Source organism: Trichosurus vulpecula, chromosome 4, assembly GCF_011100635.1.
Source record: "Trichosurus vulpecula isolate mTriVul1 chromosome 4, mTriVul1.pri, whole genome shotgun sequence".
NCBI classification, from domain to species: Eukaryota; Metazoa; Chordata; class Mammalia; order Diprotodontia; family Phalangeridae; genus Trichosurus; species Trichosurus vulpecula.
The window spans coordinates 100,981,114-100,997,683 of record NC_050576.1 but is presented as its reverse complement, the minus strand read 5'-3'; the positions used below and the strand labels follow the sequence as shown (position 1 = coordinate 100,997,683).

Below are 16,570 nucleotides of genomic sequence, written 5' to 3'. Positions count from 1 at the left end.
CTCTCCCTCTTTCACTTGACTACTGACCTCCCTGGCTTCCTTTAAGTCCCAACTAATATCCCATCTTCTACAGAAAGCCTTCCCCAACCTCTCTTAAATTCAATGCCTTCCCTCTGTTAATTATTTCCTATTTATCCTTATATAATATGCTTTGTATAGATTTCTTTGCATGTTCTCTCTTCCATTGGACTGTAAGCTCTTTGAAGCCAGAGAGTGTCTTTTGCCTTTTTTTGTATCCCTAGAGCTTAGCATAGTGCTTGGCATATAGAAGGCACTTAACAAATGTTTATTGATTGATTCAGGTATCCATACTAGCCTCATATGCGCATCACTAGAAATACTGAGGTTATAGCTATTTTCGGAGCCTCTCCTTTCATCACTGCCCTCATCCATTTTTTTTATTATACTGTATTGTCTTTTTAATTCCCTCACTGCTATCACATTCTCAGAGGAGCACTTAACTTAAAATTGATCTGGATTCCCTTTTGTACCTCCCTGAATCTAAGTTCACTCATTTCACGCCTCCCTATATCTAATACTAATATTTCTCCAGTTAGTTGGAACCCCACCACCTCATATGCCTTCCTCAAAGGGTGCCCACAAAATATCCCCAACAAAGTGGCTTACATAAGAAATGACCCTAGGATCATCTGGAAGGAAGCCATGTTCACCAAGTAATACAATAGACATATATCTAAATAGTTAATATCACCTAAAAGCTCACTCAATGAGCACACCTTTAACTGTACTCATTGGATTTCTAACAGGGAAATTCTATTTTCTTGGCATCAGCACCCATTCAGGGCAAAAGACTCTCTTTAAGCCCTCTCTCCCCACACTCAAATATGAAATTCAACATTGGAGTGAGTGAGCACTAGAGCAGAGTAGCCTGAGCTTAGAATTGGATGATGCTTCATTCTTTTATAACCAGTCAGGCATCAGCACTACCTGAGGTAGAGAATCCTACTCTGACCACCAGATAGGACTGGAACCCACAGAATTGAAAAGATGCTGAGTTAGCAGGGACCTCAGTAGCCATCTAATCCAATCCAAGATGACACACCAGACAAATGGTCATTCAGGCTCTGCTTGAAAACCTCCAAAGAAGGAACACATACCACAACTGGACAGCTTTAATCATTAGGAAGTTTTTCCTAACATAGAATCTAAACTTGTCAACCTCTCGAATCCATAAAGACAACTGATCATTTCTCCCTTCTTCTCACATTTTTTCCCCTCCCCAGGTATATATTAGCAAGGGAATAAACACAACATTGATGATAACTGTGAATATGCCTATGTAATTCTGTATCAAAAAATATGAGAGACTCTCCATATAGAAGGTAGTACTGTCGAAGATTACAAAGTGTTAGGCAAGAAGCGGAGCCTTGGCATGGAAGACATAATTTATTTGGAGGCTGCATTTTAAGGAAAATGCAATTAGAACTAAATAATTATCTATTATCCAAAAATAATGACCTTATTTGATTTCCACCCCAGCAAAAGTCCTAAGATCGTTTCTCTTTACAATGTAGCAATTGTCACAATAGAAAAGCATTCTATACTTATAAGCAAAACATAGTTAAAAAACTAAGTTATCAAATAAACAATCAACAAATAAGTTAATAAATACTGTCAATTTAAGAGAACAAAAGAATTCATACTTAGGTCTTCTAAGTATTCCCTTCTGCTCTTGCTAAGACAATCTACTCACTGCTCCTCAAACATGCCCTCTACTTTTTCTCACAGATTGGCCAACAATAGGTCCCAGACCAAGCCCCACTTGGTCACTGTTTAGGGCCTAATGGCTCAGAGTGAATGTAAATAACAATTGTTTCTGTTTTGGCCAGAAACCTCGAGGTTCTTTCCTTCCCAGATTGATTTGTTTTTTGACTAGGTAAAAGAGGCCACTTTTTGCTTCATTTCTTACCTAGCCTTAATCACTGAATGGATGTTGCCTCAGTCAAACTGAGACCTGGGAAAGACCTTAGCTTAAAAAGGCCATGGTCTCCCACTGCATCTGTGGCCATCTCTAGTAATCCTGATCTAAATCTTGTCACTGGACCCAGATGGCTCTGGAGGAGGAAGTGAGGCTGGTGACTTTGCAGAGCCCTCCTTCACTTAAATCCACTTCACTTGGAAGTCAGGGCATCACCTTCCTAATGTCATAGTCCTCTTCAGAACAAAGGCCAAACAACAGGTTAGTCTACTCACTGCTCCTCAAACACACCTTCTACTTTTTCTGCCTCACAGTATTTGTATTGAGAGACTTCAAAGGTCATTTAATCCAATCCATGCTTGAACTGCTACAACATAAGCTACACATGTAGTCATTCAATCTTTCCTTTAAGGCCTCCTAGGAAAAGGAACCCACCATCACCTAAAAAAGACCATTCCACTTCTGGATAGCTCCAATTCTTACTAAGTTTTTCCTTAGAGAAAATCTAATTTTGTCTCTTCACAACTTCTAACCAATGTTCTCAATTCTAGTCCCTGAGACCAAGCAAAACAATACAAGGCAGCTGGGTGATACAGAACACTGAGTCTGGTGTCAGGAAAATCCAAGTTCAAATCTGGCCTAACACTTACTAGCTGTGTGACCATTGGTAAGACACTTAACCTCTGTCTCGGTTTCCTCATTCGTAAAATACAGATGATGACAGCACTTCCCTCCCAAGGTTGCTGTGAGGACCAAATGAGATAACATCTGTAAAAGACTTAGCATAGTGCCTGGCACATAGTAGGTGCTTAATAAGTGCTTGTTTCCTTACTTCTTTCTTCTACATGATACTCCTTCAAAAAAACTGGAAATAATAACTATGTCCATCCTCTATCTTCTCTTCTCTGGGCTATAAAATCCCTTCCTTCAACTAATCCCCCATATGGCAGGATCTTGAGGCCCTTCACTGTCCTAGTTGCCCACTTCCCATTTTCTCATGCCATTCTTTACTAACTTCCTTGCTCCTCACTGTCACTTCTTTGCTGCCACCATTCAGCAAATCCTCTTCCTTTGAAGTTCAGGAGATCAAAATTTACCACCCAACTTAGATTATGGTGACTGTGGTCTATTAACCAGGTCATTTTATCTCTTTTTTCATATCTCTTTTTTCATGGAGTTCAGCACCTGGTTCACTGCCTTTCTCTCCTCTTCATTGCCTGATCTTATACTTGGAGATTTCAAGATACACTTTTTAAAAAACGTGTTATGAATCAAACATCAAAGAAAACGAACATTTTCATATACAAAAAAAGAGCAGAAAACGGGGATAGCATAACATCATACATGTTGATGCTCCTTTAATATCTTAACATTCCAGGTTAATTACTCTCTTCAAACCATATGATCTACTCCTCAACTCCACCTCAGCCACACACTGGGATAGTCAGATTGTAGATTTTGCCACCATCCACAAATGTTCCATTACTTTGACATTCCTTTCCCTAATCATAATATCTTTTTGTCCCATTTCTCCCTCTGCCTTACTACTCTCTATTCTTAGTCCTTTCACTATGACCTCCAATCTCTCTATCCCTATTATTTTCTCAAGCCATTAAGTCCACTCTACTTTACTTTTTCCCTCTGCTGGTGCATCTTCCTTAATATACAGCCTAGTGGTAACTGTACCCCAAGCCTCTATACTGGGCTATCTTCTATTCTCTCACTTGGTGCCCTTATCAGCTCCCATGAGTTTAATCATAAAGATGATTCTCAGATCTAAAGATCAAGCCCAACATCGTTTCTGAGTTCTAATCCTACACCTATTAGATATTCAAAAAATGGATGTCTTTTAGCCAACTCAAACCTAACACATTTCAATCCTCTGCCAAACTTTTGTATCACTGTTAAAGAGTACCATAATCCTCCCACTATAACAACTTCCGTGTCATATTTGATCTCCCATACTTCTTCTAAGTCTACATATTTGTTTTCTTCCAGTGCAGTAATGTCCCTTTACTTTCATGTACCACAATTTGTTTAGCTATTCCTCCAATGACAAGCGTCTACTTTGTTTGTCAAGGGCACCAACATACTCTCAATCACCAAGTCTTACAACCTCGGTGTTAACCTTGACTCCTGACTTTCTCTCACCATCCCCACCCCCACACTATCTAATCTGTTGCCATTTCTAATAGACTCCCTTTTCTCCTCTCACAATTCCACCACAGTGGTACAAGACCTCATCATTTCACACTTGGACTACTGCAGTAGCCTGTTTGTTGTTTTCCCTGCCTCAAGTCTCTCTCCACTCCAGTCCATCCTCCATTCAGAGGCCAAAACGATCTTTCTTAAGTGCAAGTCAATCTCTTGTTGATGGGCATCTACTCTGTTGCCAATTCTTTGCTAACGTAAAAAAAAAATGCTATAAATATTTTGGTGCATATGGGAACTTTCTTTTTGTCACATTGACTTCCTTGGGCCCAGCAGTGACATCTCCTCAATCCTCAAAACCATTTTGCAGATGAGGCACACAGACTTTAAGTGACTTGCCCAGGTTCATACAGCTAGTAAATATCTGAGGCAACATTCTAACCGAAGTCCTCCAGACTTCAAGTACTGTGCCCTATATACCATACGATGCTGCCTCTACAATTCTACTTATTTATGAAATTTCCAATTAAATTCTTTTTTGTATTTCTTTGCTATTATGCTTGTATCTTGTTTATTTTTAATTTTAGTAAGATTCCAATGTTTAAAATTTTTTTAAATTAACAATCCTTCATCTTCGCATCCTCCCCCCATGCCTTAAGAAAAAGAAAACACTTGTAATAAATATGTATAATTGAACAAAACAAATTTCTATATTGGTCATGACCAAAAGTGTATTTCAGGTTTTCAAGAAAAAATGTCTATAAAGAGTATAGTCTTGGCACAAGTCATTAAACTAAAAAGTCCTTCTTCCCACTTAGACTATTAGAGTAGCTAATAAAGAGCATTAACTGACTATATTTCTCCTCTTTTCCTTTCTCTGTCTACTTTAATGAGTAGCAAAAATTACCAAATGGCTGACAAAAGAAAGGCAAAATAACAAAAGATATTACATAATACACTAAGTGAATGATGAACTACTGAAATAGAATTTATAAACTTAAAACTCTAAAGTTATGTAAAATTATTTAAGAAATTCTAATTATGATGTACCAAAAACATTTAAAATATTAATATTTAAAAATGTCTTTTAAAATTTATTTTAGTACATAACCAAAATGTTTTCCAAGTGACTTCTAAGCATCTGCTAAAGAAGATTTTTAAAACTCTGTTTATATTGTTCCTGGCAGGTAGATTGCCAAATATTTTATATTGTCTACAATTATTTTTAAATGGAATTTCTCTATCTCTTGCTGCTGGACTTTGTTGGTAATATACGGAAATGCTAATGATTCATGTGGATTTTAGTTGGTTCTCTAAGATTCTCTAATTATGCCATCCTGTCACCTGCAAAGAATGATAGTTCTGTTTCCTCACTGACTATTCTAATTCCTTCAATTTCTTTTTCTTCTTATTGTCATAGCTAACAATTCTGGTACAATACTGGATAAGTGGTGATAATGGGCACCCTTGCTTGATGATAATGAGCTGATCTTAGTGGGAAGGCTTCTAGCTTATCTCCATTTCGGATAATGCTTGCTGATTGTTTTAGATGTATGCTACTTATCATTTTAAGAAAAGCTCCATTTATTCCTATATTCTCTAGTGGTTTTTGTTTTTTTAATAGGAGTGGGTATTGTATTTTGTCAGAGGCTTTTTTCTTCATCTACTGAGATACCCTTATGATTTCTGTTGGCTTTGTTATTGAAATGGTCAATTATGCTGATAGTTTTCATAATACTTAACCAGCACTGCATTCCTAGTATAAATCTCACCTGTCCATAGTGTATTATCCTGGTGATATATTGCTGCAATCTCCTTGACAGTATTTTATTTCAGATTTTTGTGTCAATACTCATTAGAGGAATTGGTCTATGTTATTTCTCTGTTTTGGCTCTCTCTGGTTTAAGTATCATCACTGTATCTGCGTCATAAAAAGGAATTTGGTAGGACTCCTTTTTCCGTTTATTTTTCTAACTAGTTTATACAGTATTGAGATTAATTGTTCTTTAAATGTTTGGTAGAATTCACTTGCAAATTCATCAGGCTCTAGGGATTTTTCCTTAGGGAGTTCACTGGTGGCTTGTTCAATTTCCTTTTGCTAAGATGGGGTTATTTAAGTAGTCTATTTCCTCTTCTGTTAATCTGGGCAATGTATATTTTTGTAAATATTCATTCGTTTTGCTTAGATTGTCAGACTGACTGGCATATAATTGGACAAAAGAGCTCCTAATAACTGTTTCAAATTTTTTCTTCATTGGTGGTGAATCCACCCCTTTCATGTTTGATATTGTAATTTGGTTTTCTTCTTTTCTTTTTAATCAAATTAACAGTTTATTTTATTGTTTTGTTTCATTTTTATAAAACCAGCTTCTAGTGTTATTATTAGTTCAATAGTTTTCTTTCAATTTTATTAATCTCTCTTTTGATTTTCAGGATTTTCAATTTGGTTTTTAAATGGGGATGTTTAATTTTTTCTTCTTCTAGTTTTTTAGTTGCATGACCAATTTATTGATCTGCTCGTTCTCTATTTTACTGGTGTAACCATTTAGAGGTGTTTTCTGAGGATATTATTTTTATTTTTTTGTGAGGTTGCAAAAGGGGCTCCAAACCCAAAGCCTTTTCCAAGCTTGAGATGACCCTGAAGATGGAAAAGGTGATTGAGCAAAGAGCTAGTACCTATTGCAAAGAGCTCAGAAAGGAGCAGCCCAAGCCTGGTTCTATCCTTGGTCATTCAGCCACTTTCTCCATGTGTTTGTAGGTCTAGCTAAAAATCATTATAGTTCTGGGTGCAAATGCTTTATGAAGGCACTGATGGACCAGCAGACTTGGAGCTCAGGGTATAGACATTCCTTTATCTGACTGCTCAAACAGCATGAACTGATATCGATGCAAGTTAATCTGTGGTAGTGGGGCAGAAAGTTGGTAGCCGGTCAGCTCATAGACATGCTCCCAACCTTGAGGCAAGTGCCACTGATACTAGCTATCAGCCAGTGTCTCCAGTAGTGATTTTTTTGGATAATTCCTTTGGGGGGCATTTGTATCAAGCATCATCAATACATGCTTCTTATTCTTATAAGCCTAGAAGTATTTGGTGGAAGATTTTGTCCCAAATGCCAATCTCTGCCTGAAATTGTTGCACTTAGGAACATACATACATACGTACATACGTATGTGTGTGTGTGTGTGTGTATATATATATATATATATATATATATATATATATATATATGTATATGTGTATATATATATATGTGTGTATATATATATGTGTATATATATATGTGTGTGTGTGTATATATATCTATATATGTATATATAGATATATATAGATATATAGATATATGTGTGTATATATATCCAATGTCCCTCATCTCTCGGTAGATCACAGAGGCTGCCCTTGCAGAATGGAGCTTCTGCTTGGGAGAGCAACTGGTAGACACAAATCCTAGTCTCATTATTTGGCAATTGACCAGCAACCATCACCATCAGTCCCAATATCAGGATCACTGCTATTAGCAGTTTCACTGGAATCCAGAGCAGAATAGGGAATGATGGTAGTGGCAAGGGAGATTCAGTATAAGAGTATCCCTGAGGGGTAGCTTGGGTGCAAATGTTTGACTTGGGCTAGAGAAGGCGGTAACACCCTTCTCCCTACCATGGATAACTACAGTTTGGGCCAAGGCAGATCTAATCATTGGAAAAATAGTAATTGTTCATGGGTAGGCCAAGCCAACATAATAAAAATGACAATTCTATCTAAATTAATCTATTTATTTAGTGCCATACTAAACTACTAAAACTATTTTATAGAGCTAGAAAAAATGATAAAATTCATCTGGAAGAACAAAATATCAATGGAGTCAATGAATAAAAAATGTGAAGGAAGATGGCCTACCCGTACCAGATTTCAAAGCTTATTGTAAAGGAGTAATCATCAAAACAATCTGGTAATGGCTAAGAAATAAGAGTAGTGGGTGAGTGGAACAGGTTAGGTGCGTAACACACAGTAACAAATGACCATGGTAATTTAGCGTTTGATAAACCCAAAGATCTAAGCCTTTGGGACAAAAACAATTTATCTGTCAAAAACTGTTGGGAAAACTGGAAAACAGCATGGCAGAAACTAGGTATAGATCAACATCTCACATCATATATCAGGATAAGGACAAAATGGGTATATGATTTAGACATAAAGAATGATACCACAGATTAGGAGAGCATGGAATAATTTACCTGTCAAATCTATGGATAAGAGAAGAATTTAGGACCAAACAAAATTCTGAGAGTATAAAATATAAAATGAATAATTTTCATCATATAAAGTTAAAAAATTTTTGTAGAAACAAAACCAATGAAGCCAAAATTAGAAAGAAAGCAGAAAACCAGGGGGAAGTTTTTATAGCAAGTATCTCTGGTAAGGCCTCATTTCTCAAATATACAGAGAACTGAGTCAAATTTATAAGAATACCAGTCATTCCTCAATTGACAAATGGTCAAAGGATATGAACAAAGAAACCAAAGCTATCCACAGTCCTATGAAAAAAAATGCTCTAAATCATTATTGATTAAAGAAATGCAAATTAAAATAATTCTGAAGTACTATCTCATAACCTAACAGAAAAGGGAAATGATAAATGTTGGAGGAGATGTGGGAAAACTGGGACACTAATGTACTGTTGGTGGAGCTGTGAACTGATCCAACCATTCTGGGGAACGATTTGGAACAATGCCCAAAGGGCTATCAAACTGTGCACAATCTTTTATCTAGGAATAGTACTACTAGGTCTGTATCCCGAAGAAATTTTAAGAAAGGGGAGAGAAAGAATCTATTTGTAGAAAAAATATTTATAGCAGCTTTTTTTGGTGGTGGTGGCTAAGAACTAGAAAATGAGGGATGCTCATTGATTGGGGAAGGATTGAACAGGTTTTGTATATGATCGTTATGGAATATTGTTGTGTGATAAGAAATGATGAGCAGGATGGCTTCAGAAAAACTTGGAACAACTTACATGAATTTATACAAAGGGAAGGGAGAAGAACCAGAAGACTATTGAACACAGTAACAGTAATACTGTATGATGAACAACTGTAAATGATTTTGTTATTCTCAGCAATACAACGATCCAAGACAGTCCCAAAGGATTCATGATGAAAAATGCTATCTGCCTCCAGAGAAAGAACTGATGGCAACTGAATACAGATTGAAGCATATTTACTTTCCATTTTCTTTCCTGCTTCTTTTTTTGTTGTTCAAGTTTTCTTCCACAAAATGACTACTATGGAAATGTTTTATATGATTGCTCATCTATAACCAATATTAGATTGCTTACTATCTCAGGAAGGGGAGATAAGATAGGAGGGAGAGACAGAATTTGGAACTCAAAACTTAAAAAAAAAAAAACAAAAACAAAAACCAACACACAACTCTAAATGTAAAAAATTGTTTTTACGTGTAATTGGGGTGGGGGGGAGAATATTATTTTTTTGAATGTTATGTTGATGATCTTGTTTAGTTTCCCAAAATAGCATACATATAAACATATTATATGTGAATTATATATATTCTCATAAAGATCTAACATTTACTATGAAAAATGCTTATACTTTAAATACACATACCTTTTGACCTCCTGGAGTTTCAACTATATGGTGTTCTTTCAATTTTTGTTCTTGTTCCATTATATCTTTTAAATGTTCATTTACCTTAAAAATATAAAAATAAAACACATGTTTACAAGTATGTAGTTTTATATAGGAAACGTAAAATATACAGTTCAAAAGTAATAAAACTGTTATCCATATCCCAGACATGTCATTTACCAAAATTAATTCCTAAACAGCAGGAAAAGTTCTATATTTTACCATCTATAGAAGCTGTCTTCTAAAAATGTGTTTGAAATTTTTAAGTATGCTAATGAAAAGTTCATAAAGCTTAAAAGCAGCCTAGCTATAATACTTAATATTTAGTAAATCAAACAAAAGAGAGACAATGAGTATATTATGGATAGAGAGCTGGTCTACAAGTCAGGAAATCCTATCACATATACTAGTTCTGCCAAACACCGCCTATGTGTGACCCAAGGCAAATCCTTTTACCTCTCAGTGGTCTAGGCAACTCTCTAATACTATATTACAGAATAAGTAGGGAAATCACAAGCCCACTTTAAAAAAATCAAAACAATGTTCTAAATCAAAAAACCATTAGTATCCCTAGAAACTATTAAATGAAAGTTATTTTCTCTGAAATAAAACAAATAACCTCTATGATTAATAGTTAACAATGCACGTTACTTACTTTAGTCTACAAAGTACTTTCTGCAAATCATTTTAAATTATTTTTGGAACGTATAACAACATTTTCATGTCATCAGGGTCACTAAATAACACAGAATCAAAATATTTCTAGAAATAGTCTTCCAATCATCAGACAAAAGCATTTATCACAAGGCTTTTACTTACTTACTGAATGATGTAATAACATTTTTAGGCACCAAGACAGCAAAGTAGCTGCTAATGATGCCTTAACAGCTCAAAATTTGATGTGCTTTCTACAATTTAACTTGTGATAAAATCAATCTAACAAAAATTGATTAAGCGCCTCCTGGGGATGGGGTATATACTGTATATTAAAGAATGAATTAAAAAATCATATTTAATTAACATTACAGCAAACTATGACTACTAAAATTTTCTGGTCTGTCTACTTATAATAAAAAAGTGAGTTTACATGTAATATCCCCCCTATAGAGTAGTCTGTAAATAGTAAGACTCTCCAAAGTAAGTCAACGTACACTTGAATACTCATTTATTTCAATGCAAAGGTGTTCATGGAGAGGACAGCGAAATATGTTGTAAAATATGGCACAGAATCAAGAAATGAAAGATGCAAAAGGATCATATGTGACACAAAAGTATAATGACTACAAATTACTAAGGCTTTCTTCGGTAAGTCAAGTGGTACCATATGTGGCAAATATCAAACAGCACTACAACCACTATCATTGCCAATCCCCTTCAAAAAATTGATGATGTCTTAACAGGTAAGAAACAGCCAGATCTTGATATAGGTCGTTTAATTAGCTGCTATTGGATTATTCGAGTAAAGAAAAAAAATTACAGTTATTAGAGAAGATTAAAGATGAGAATATACAATGTTAAATAGCTTTGACCTGACCTATTCAAACAAGCCACTAAGCCAAAAGATGTGAAACAGATAAAGGACCAGATATTAACAGGGACTATCACCATTTATTACTGAAGACCTGGAAAATAAAGTTCTTGCTACAAAAGACTTTGGCACTTACAAATAGTTGGACATCAAAAATAAGTATGATTTTGTCAGTGAAAAAGACATTAAAAAATGCATTTCTACTTTGCTGCTATATCCATAGGACTGCCTTGCCTTTCTATTTGTAGACCTAGTGCTTAACACTCTGCTTTTCACGTAGTTAATGCTAAATAAAAAGTTTATTTAGCATTAACTATGTCACCTTTTGCCTAGACTACTGCAATAGCTTTCTAAGTAGTCTCCCTTCCTCAAGTCACTCCCCGCTGAAATCTATCCTTCATTCAACTGCCAATTTAATTTTTCTATACTATAGTCCTGACCATATCATTCTATTTCTCAATGAGCTTTAATGGCTACTTCCAATGGTTCCAATAGTATTTCCAGGATCAAATATATACTCCACTGTTTGGAATTTATATTTCTTTATAAACTAGCCCCCTCCTGCCTTTCCAAATTTGTTACACTTGACTCTGCCCTTCCAGATATGCATCTGTGATACAATTCCACTGGCCTACTGACAATTTCCCAAATATGACACATCCCCTCCTGTCTCTGTGCCTTTTTATAGGGAGTCTCTCACTGATGGAGCCACTGAAGCTTCTTGAACTGGTTAGAATTGTGCTTTAGGAGTACCAATTTGGAAAACTGGAGAGGAAAATGAGTGAGACATGCAGGGAAATGATACGAATACATAAGAACAAAAGCTACTTCCCGATAGGTAGTCAAAGGATATAAACAGGTAATTTTCAAAATAAGAAGTGTAAGTTATCAATAACCATGTTAAAAGAATGTTCCAAATTACTAATAAAAGACACATAAATCAAAGCACCTGAGATTTCACTTAATACCTATCAGAGTAACAAAAATGCCAAATACTCAGGTGGGGGAGTGCTATAGGAAGACAGGTATATTAATGCACTGTTGGTATAAATGAATTGGTCGAATCGTTGTGGAACACAATGTACATAAATTATATATCAATAGCCTGTATATACCCTTTGATCCAGCATGCCAAACTGAGACATACACCGCAGCGACGTCAGATAAGAAAGTTCCCACATACACAATAAATCAACGTACATTTATTAAAAATCTAGTACCTTCAGACACTATAGGAGTTGCCAGGGGCACCAAGACAACAATGAAATCATTCCTGTCCTCAAGAAGCTTACATTCTACGGGGGAATGTGGGGGTGTGAAGGCGAGAGGAGAGAATATGCACACCTCGGTCTCTATATATCCAATGAATATAAGGCAAATGGGTAAGGATGGGGGAAGAGCACTTTAGAGGCTAGGGGAACTGATGTTAAAGAGGAAGCCAAAAGAATTCAGAAACCACCTCAGCCAGCAAATTCTGTCTTCTACGGAAGCTTATAAAAGTTGTGTCTCAGAAAACAGGGGAAAAAAAAACAGGAGGGGGTAGGATGAGCTTGCGTATAGTTTGTCATGAACTCAGCTAAGCCAAATCATCCTGAGATCACTTGTATATGAACTTGAAAGATCAACAATGAAACAGAATAAAACTATTGAAATTTCTACAGCAATTTAGCCTCAACCTTAGGGACAAGAGTGGGAGTAGCATACTTGTGCCGAACCATTTCAGTAGCATGAGCGCATATAAAGAAAGTAAAAAAAGGTAAAGAGAACTCAGTTAAGCAGTAGGTCATTAGTAGCTTCGTGGTTAATTTCAAAATAGCCAGTTGACTGAAATCATCCAAGTTTCCTTCTTTTTTCTTTTATTTTCCCTCTCCCAAACTAGCTAATCAGTGATTATGGGACCATAATGGTGCTGTGGAATGTTACTCACCCCATTATAAAGCTGTATCTAGATCTGAAGTCAGATGACCTGGGTTCAAAATCTTAGCTCTTCTACTTACTACCTTGGGCAAGTCACTTCACCTCTGTGGACCTCAGTTTCCTCATCTGTAAAATGAGAAGTTGGACTAAATGACTGCTACAGTCCCCTTCCAATCCTAAACCTATGATCCTATGGTGTGACAAAAGCACTCAGAAAGGTTAAGTTGGTAAGGTTGGAAGAAGAAGCGATGGTGTGATCCAATGGTTAGATTTAGATGAAAGGGGAAAGATGGAACAGGGTGGGACCAGAGATGGGCACTGTAGGGTCCTGGCTTTTCACCAGCATTTGCTAGCTCATCCTCTCTAGAGTTTAAATACATGTACACAAAGCCTTGGAACACTACAAGGTCCCCTCTATAAGGTACTTGACCACTCAACTGAGATTACCCTAGCAATCCATAATAAAAGAAAAAAACGAGATGGCTAAAGAATGTATATTAGTTAAATTATAATATGCAGTTGGACAGGCAACCCAGTGAATTAGTTCATTAATATGAATATACTAAGCAGGTACTACAGTTGGACAATAGGGTGGACTGAGATTTTAATGAGAGCAGAGTAGGTTAGTTTGCATTTGGTAACTTTTAATAATCTCAAGTTCCTTCTAGCTATAATGGCTGTTTAACATCTATATTCTCCCAATGACTAGAAAAAGCAGTGAGTAATGGAACAAATGGAACAAAATCATCTCAAGAAGAATCAAAATTATAGGTACACTCAAACGGTCATTGAAATAGGACCATGCAAAAAATACGACAGTCGCAAGAGTGATTAGTAACAGATGGCCAACCCAAGTTTTGAAATTCTATCCAAGAAATATCGCAAAAAAAACAGGGAAAGCCTCTACAGATTGGGTGGCTCCTCAAATACAGTATTTATGGAAAGATAGATAACAATTAAACAGGAGATGAGTTGAAATCTGTATCAGTGAAGGGAGTATATGCAGAGATTATAGCTCCACTGAAGATGAATTCAATTCATTAAGAATTTACTACTTACAAGGACTTTGTGGGTGAATGGGATGATTAAGTTAAGAGATTTTAAAAGGATACTTTGTTGGGACAGCTAGGCAGCACAGTGAGTAGAGCACCAGCCCCGAAATCAGAAGGACCTGAGTTCAAATCCAGCCTCAGACACTTGACACACTTACTAGCTGTGTGATCTTGGGCAAGTCACTTAGCTCCAATTGCTCTACCTTCCCCCCTGCAAATAAACAAATAAATATAAAAGGATACCTGGGAATGTTTGCAGACAGCAGAAATGGAGTCAAGAGATAATAAGAGGTGATAAAAAGGCAAACATTGAAAGCATGTAAAGTACATATTATAATTACAACAAGAACTTCAAGAAAGAAGAGTTTTTTTTAGCGTAGGCAGAAGACTTTAGGGAAGGTTCCTTAATAGGTACAATCAATGACAGGTATAATTTAGATAGGAATCAGGAGCTTCCAAAATGGAAGAGCAAGGGGCCACATTATAGAGGATCTTGAAAGCTAGGCAGAGAATAATAAAAGCTAGCATTTATATAGTGCTTTAAGGTTTGCAAAGAGTTTTACATGCATTTCTTATCTGTTAGTGTAGAGAAAAATGACACAATGAAAGTGGTATTTTAGGAAGATTAGTGAGGCAGAAGTACGCAGGACAAATAGAGAGAGTAGGTTGAGCCTGGCAGAGCATTACAGCAGAAAAGATGAGTGAATATGAAAGGCACTTGAAGGGAGAGGACAGCAGAATTTGGCAAAGAGTTGTATATGGAGGATGAAGAGAAAAGAAGTATAAAAAATTACTTAATAATTTTTAGCCTTAGCAAAAAAGGCTGATGATACTGACAAAAATAATATATATGAAAGAAAGGCAGTTCTGGGGAAAGATAAAATGCTCAGTTATAAGCAAATTTTATTATTTTACCAAGTCATGTCATCTCTCTAAGTCCTAATTTCCTATAAAATTAGGTGGCTGGATATGATGAACTCCAAGGACTCTTGCCACTCTAATCTTATTCCATCACACAACGGATCAGAGATCTTATTAATGTCGATAGTTCCCCCAATAATGAAAATCTACAGACCTTAAAACATCTTTGACCACGTATCCTGTTTTGTCTCTTGCCCACATCTTCCCATAAAACCTCTACAAGGATCCCCACCCAACATGCTAGAGACATCACTATAGCTCTCCCGGCATCATGTGGATACCTAGAGAGTATGCAGGTTATCAGTCATCCTTAGCACTACTATGGGACTGACTCTTTTTGGAGGGATGGGGCAAGAGACATCCTGTCCTATCTCTCTTAAGACACCTTTTTTTTTTTTGGAGGGGGGAAGGCAGGGCAATTGGGGTTAAGTGACTTGTCCAAGGTCACACAGCTAGTAAGTGTGTCGAGTGTCTGAGGCCACATTTGAATTCAGGTCCTCCTGACTCCAGGGCCAGTCCTCTACCCACAGTACCACCTAGCTGCCCCAAAGACATTCTTTATACCATTTCCCCCCTACAACTTTTGGTTGGCAATATGTAGTCATCTGCTTACATCCGTTAAGCATTTCTTAATTGGACTTCAGCAATTAAGATATCTGGAAATAAAAGGTAAGTAAAAACAAAAGCTATCTATTTAAAAATTAAACTTTTAATTCTTTCAAATCTTTAAATTCTCAAGACCATGGTATCACATGAGTAACAGCCATACAAACATCACTAGAAAAATGTTGTTTAAAAAAAAGAGGTGGGCTCTTTCCTCTTCCGGTTGGTGTGGGAAGCAGCGGCAAGCAAGTGTGACTCTGGGCCAGCCCTTGTTCTCCGGCCGAGCCCAGATGTGGCAAATCTGAAAAGATCAAGATTCACTCATTCGCGGGGGGCGGAGCCAAGATGGCGGCAGGTAAGCAGGGACTAGAGTGAGCTCCGTTACCGAGTCCCTCCAAAAACCTATAAAAATGGCTCTGAACCAATTCTAGAAAGGCAGAACCCACAGAACAGCAGAGGGAAGCAGGGCTCCAGCCCAGGACAGCCTGGATGGTCTCTGGGTGAGGTCTATTCCACACGGAGCTGGGAGCTGGGAACGGAGTAGAGCAGAGCCCAGCCTGAGCGGCGTGGAACAACCAAACTTGGAGTCGGGCGGAGGGGGCCCTAGCGCCCTGAATATGTGAGCTGCGGCAGTTACCAGACCCCCTCAACCCACAAACACCAAAGACTGCGGAGAAGGTTAGTGGGAAAAGCTGCGGGAGTGGAAGGAGTTCGCAGTTCGGCTTCCAGTCCCGGGGGCAGTGGAGGTGGGGCAGCTACAGCTGTTGTTACTTCCGGCTCCAGGCCCACCTGGTGGGAGGAATTAAGTGGCGGATCAGA

General features: G+C 37.1%; 1 protein-coding gene across 4 annotated transcripts in view; it reads right to left on the bottom strand.

The window, feature by feature from the left end:
* Positions 1 to 16,570, bottom strand: part of CAMSAP2 (calmodulin regulated spectrin associated protein family member 2) — a 160,503-nt gene that overhangs the window by 58,255 nt on the left and 85,678 nt on the right. For all 4 annotated transcript variants that reach the window (XM_036753931.1, XM_036753932.1, XM_036753933.1 and 1 more), the window contains exon 4: positions 9,710 to 9,793. In XM_036753931.1, coding sequence (XP_036609826.1) covers positions 9,710 to 9,793 — 84 coding nt within the window. The remainder of the gene's footprint in view (positions 1 to 9,709; positions 9,794 to 16,570) is intronic.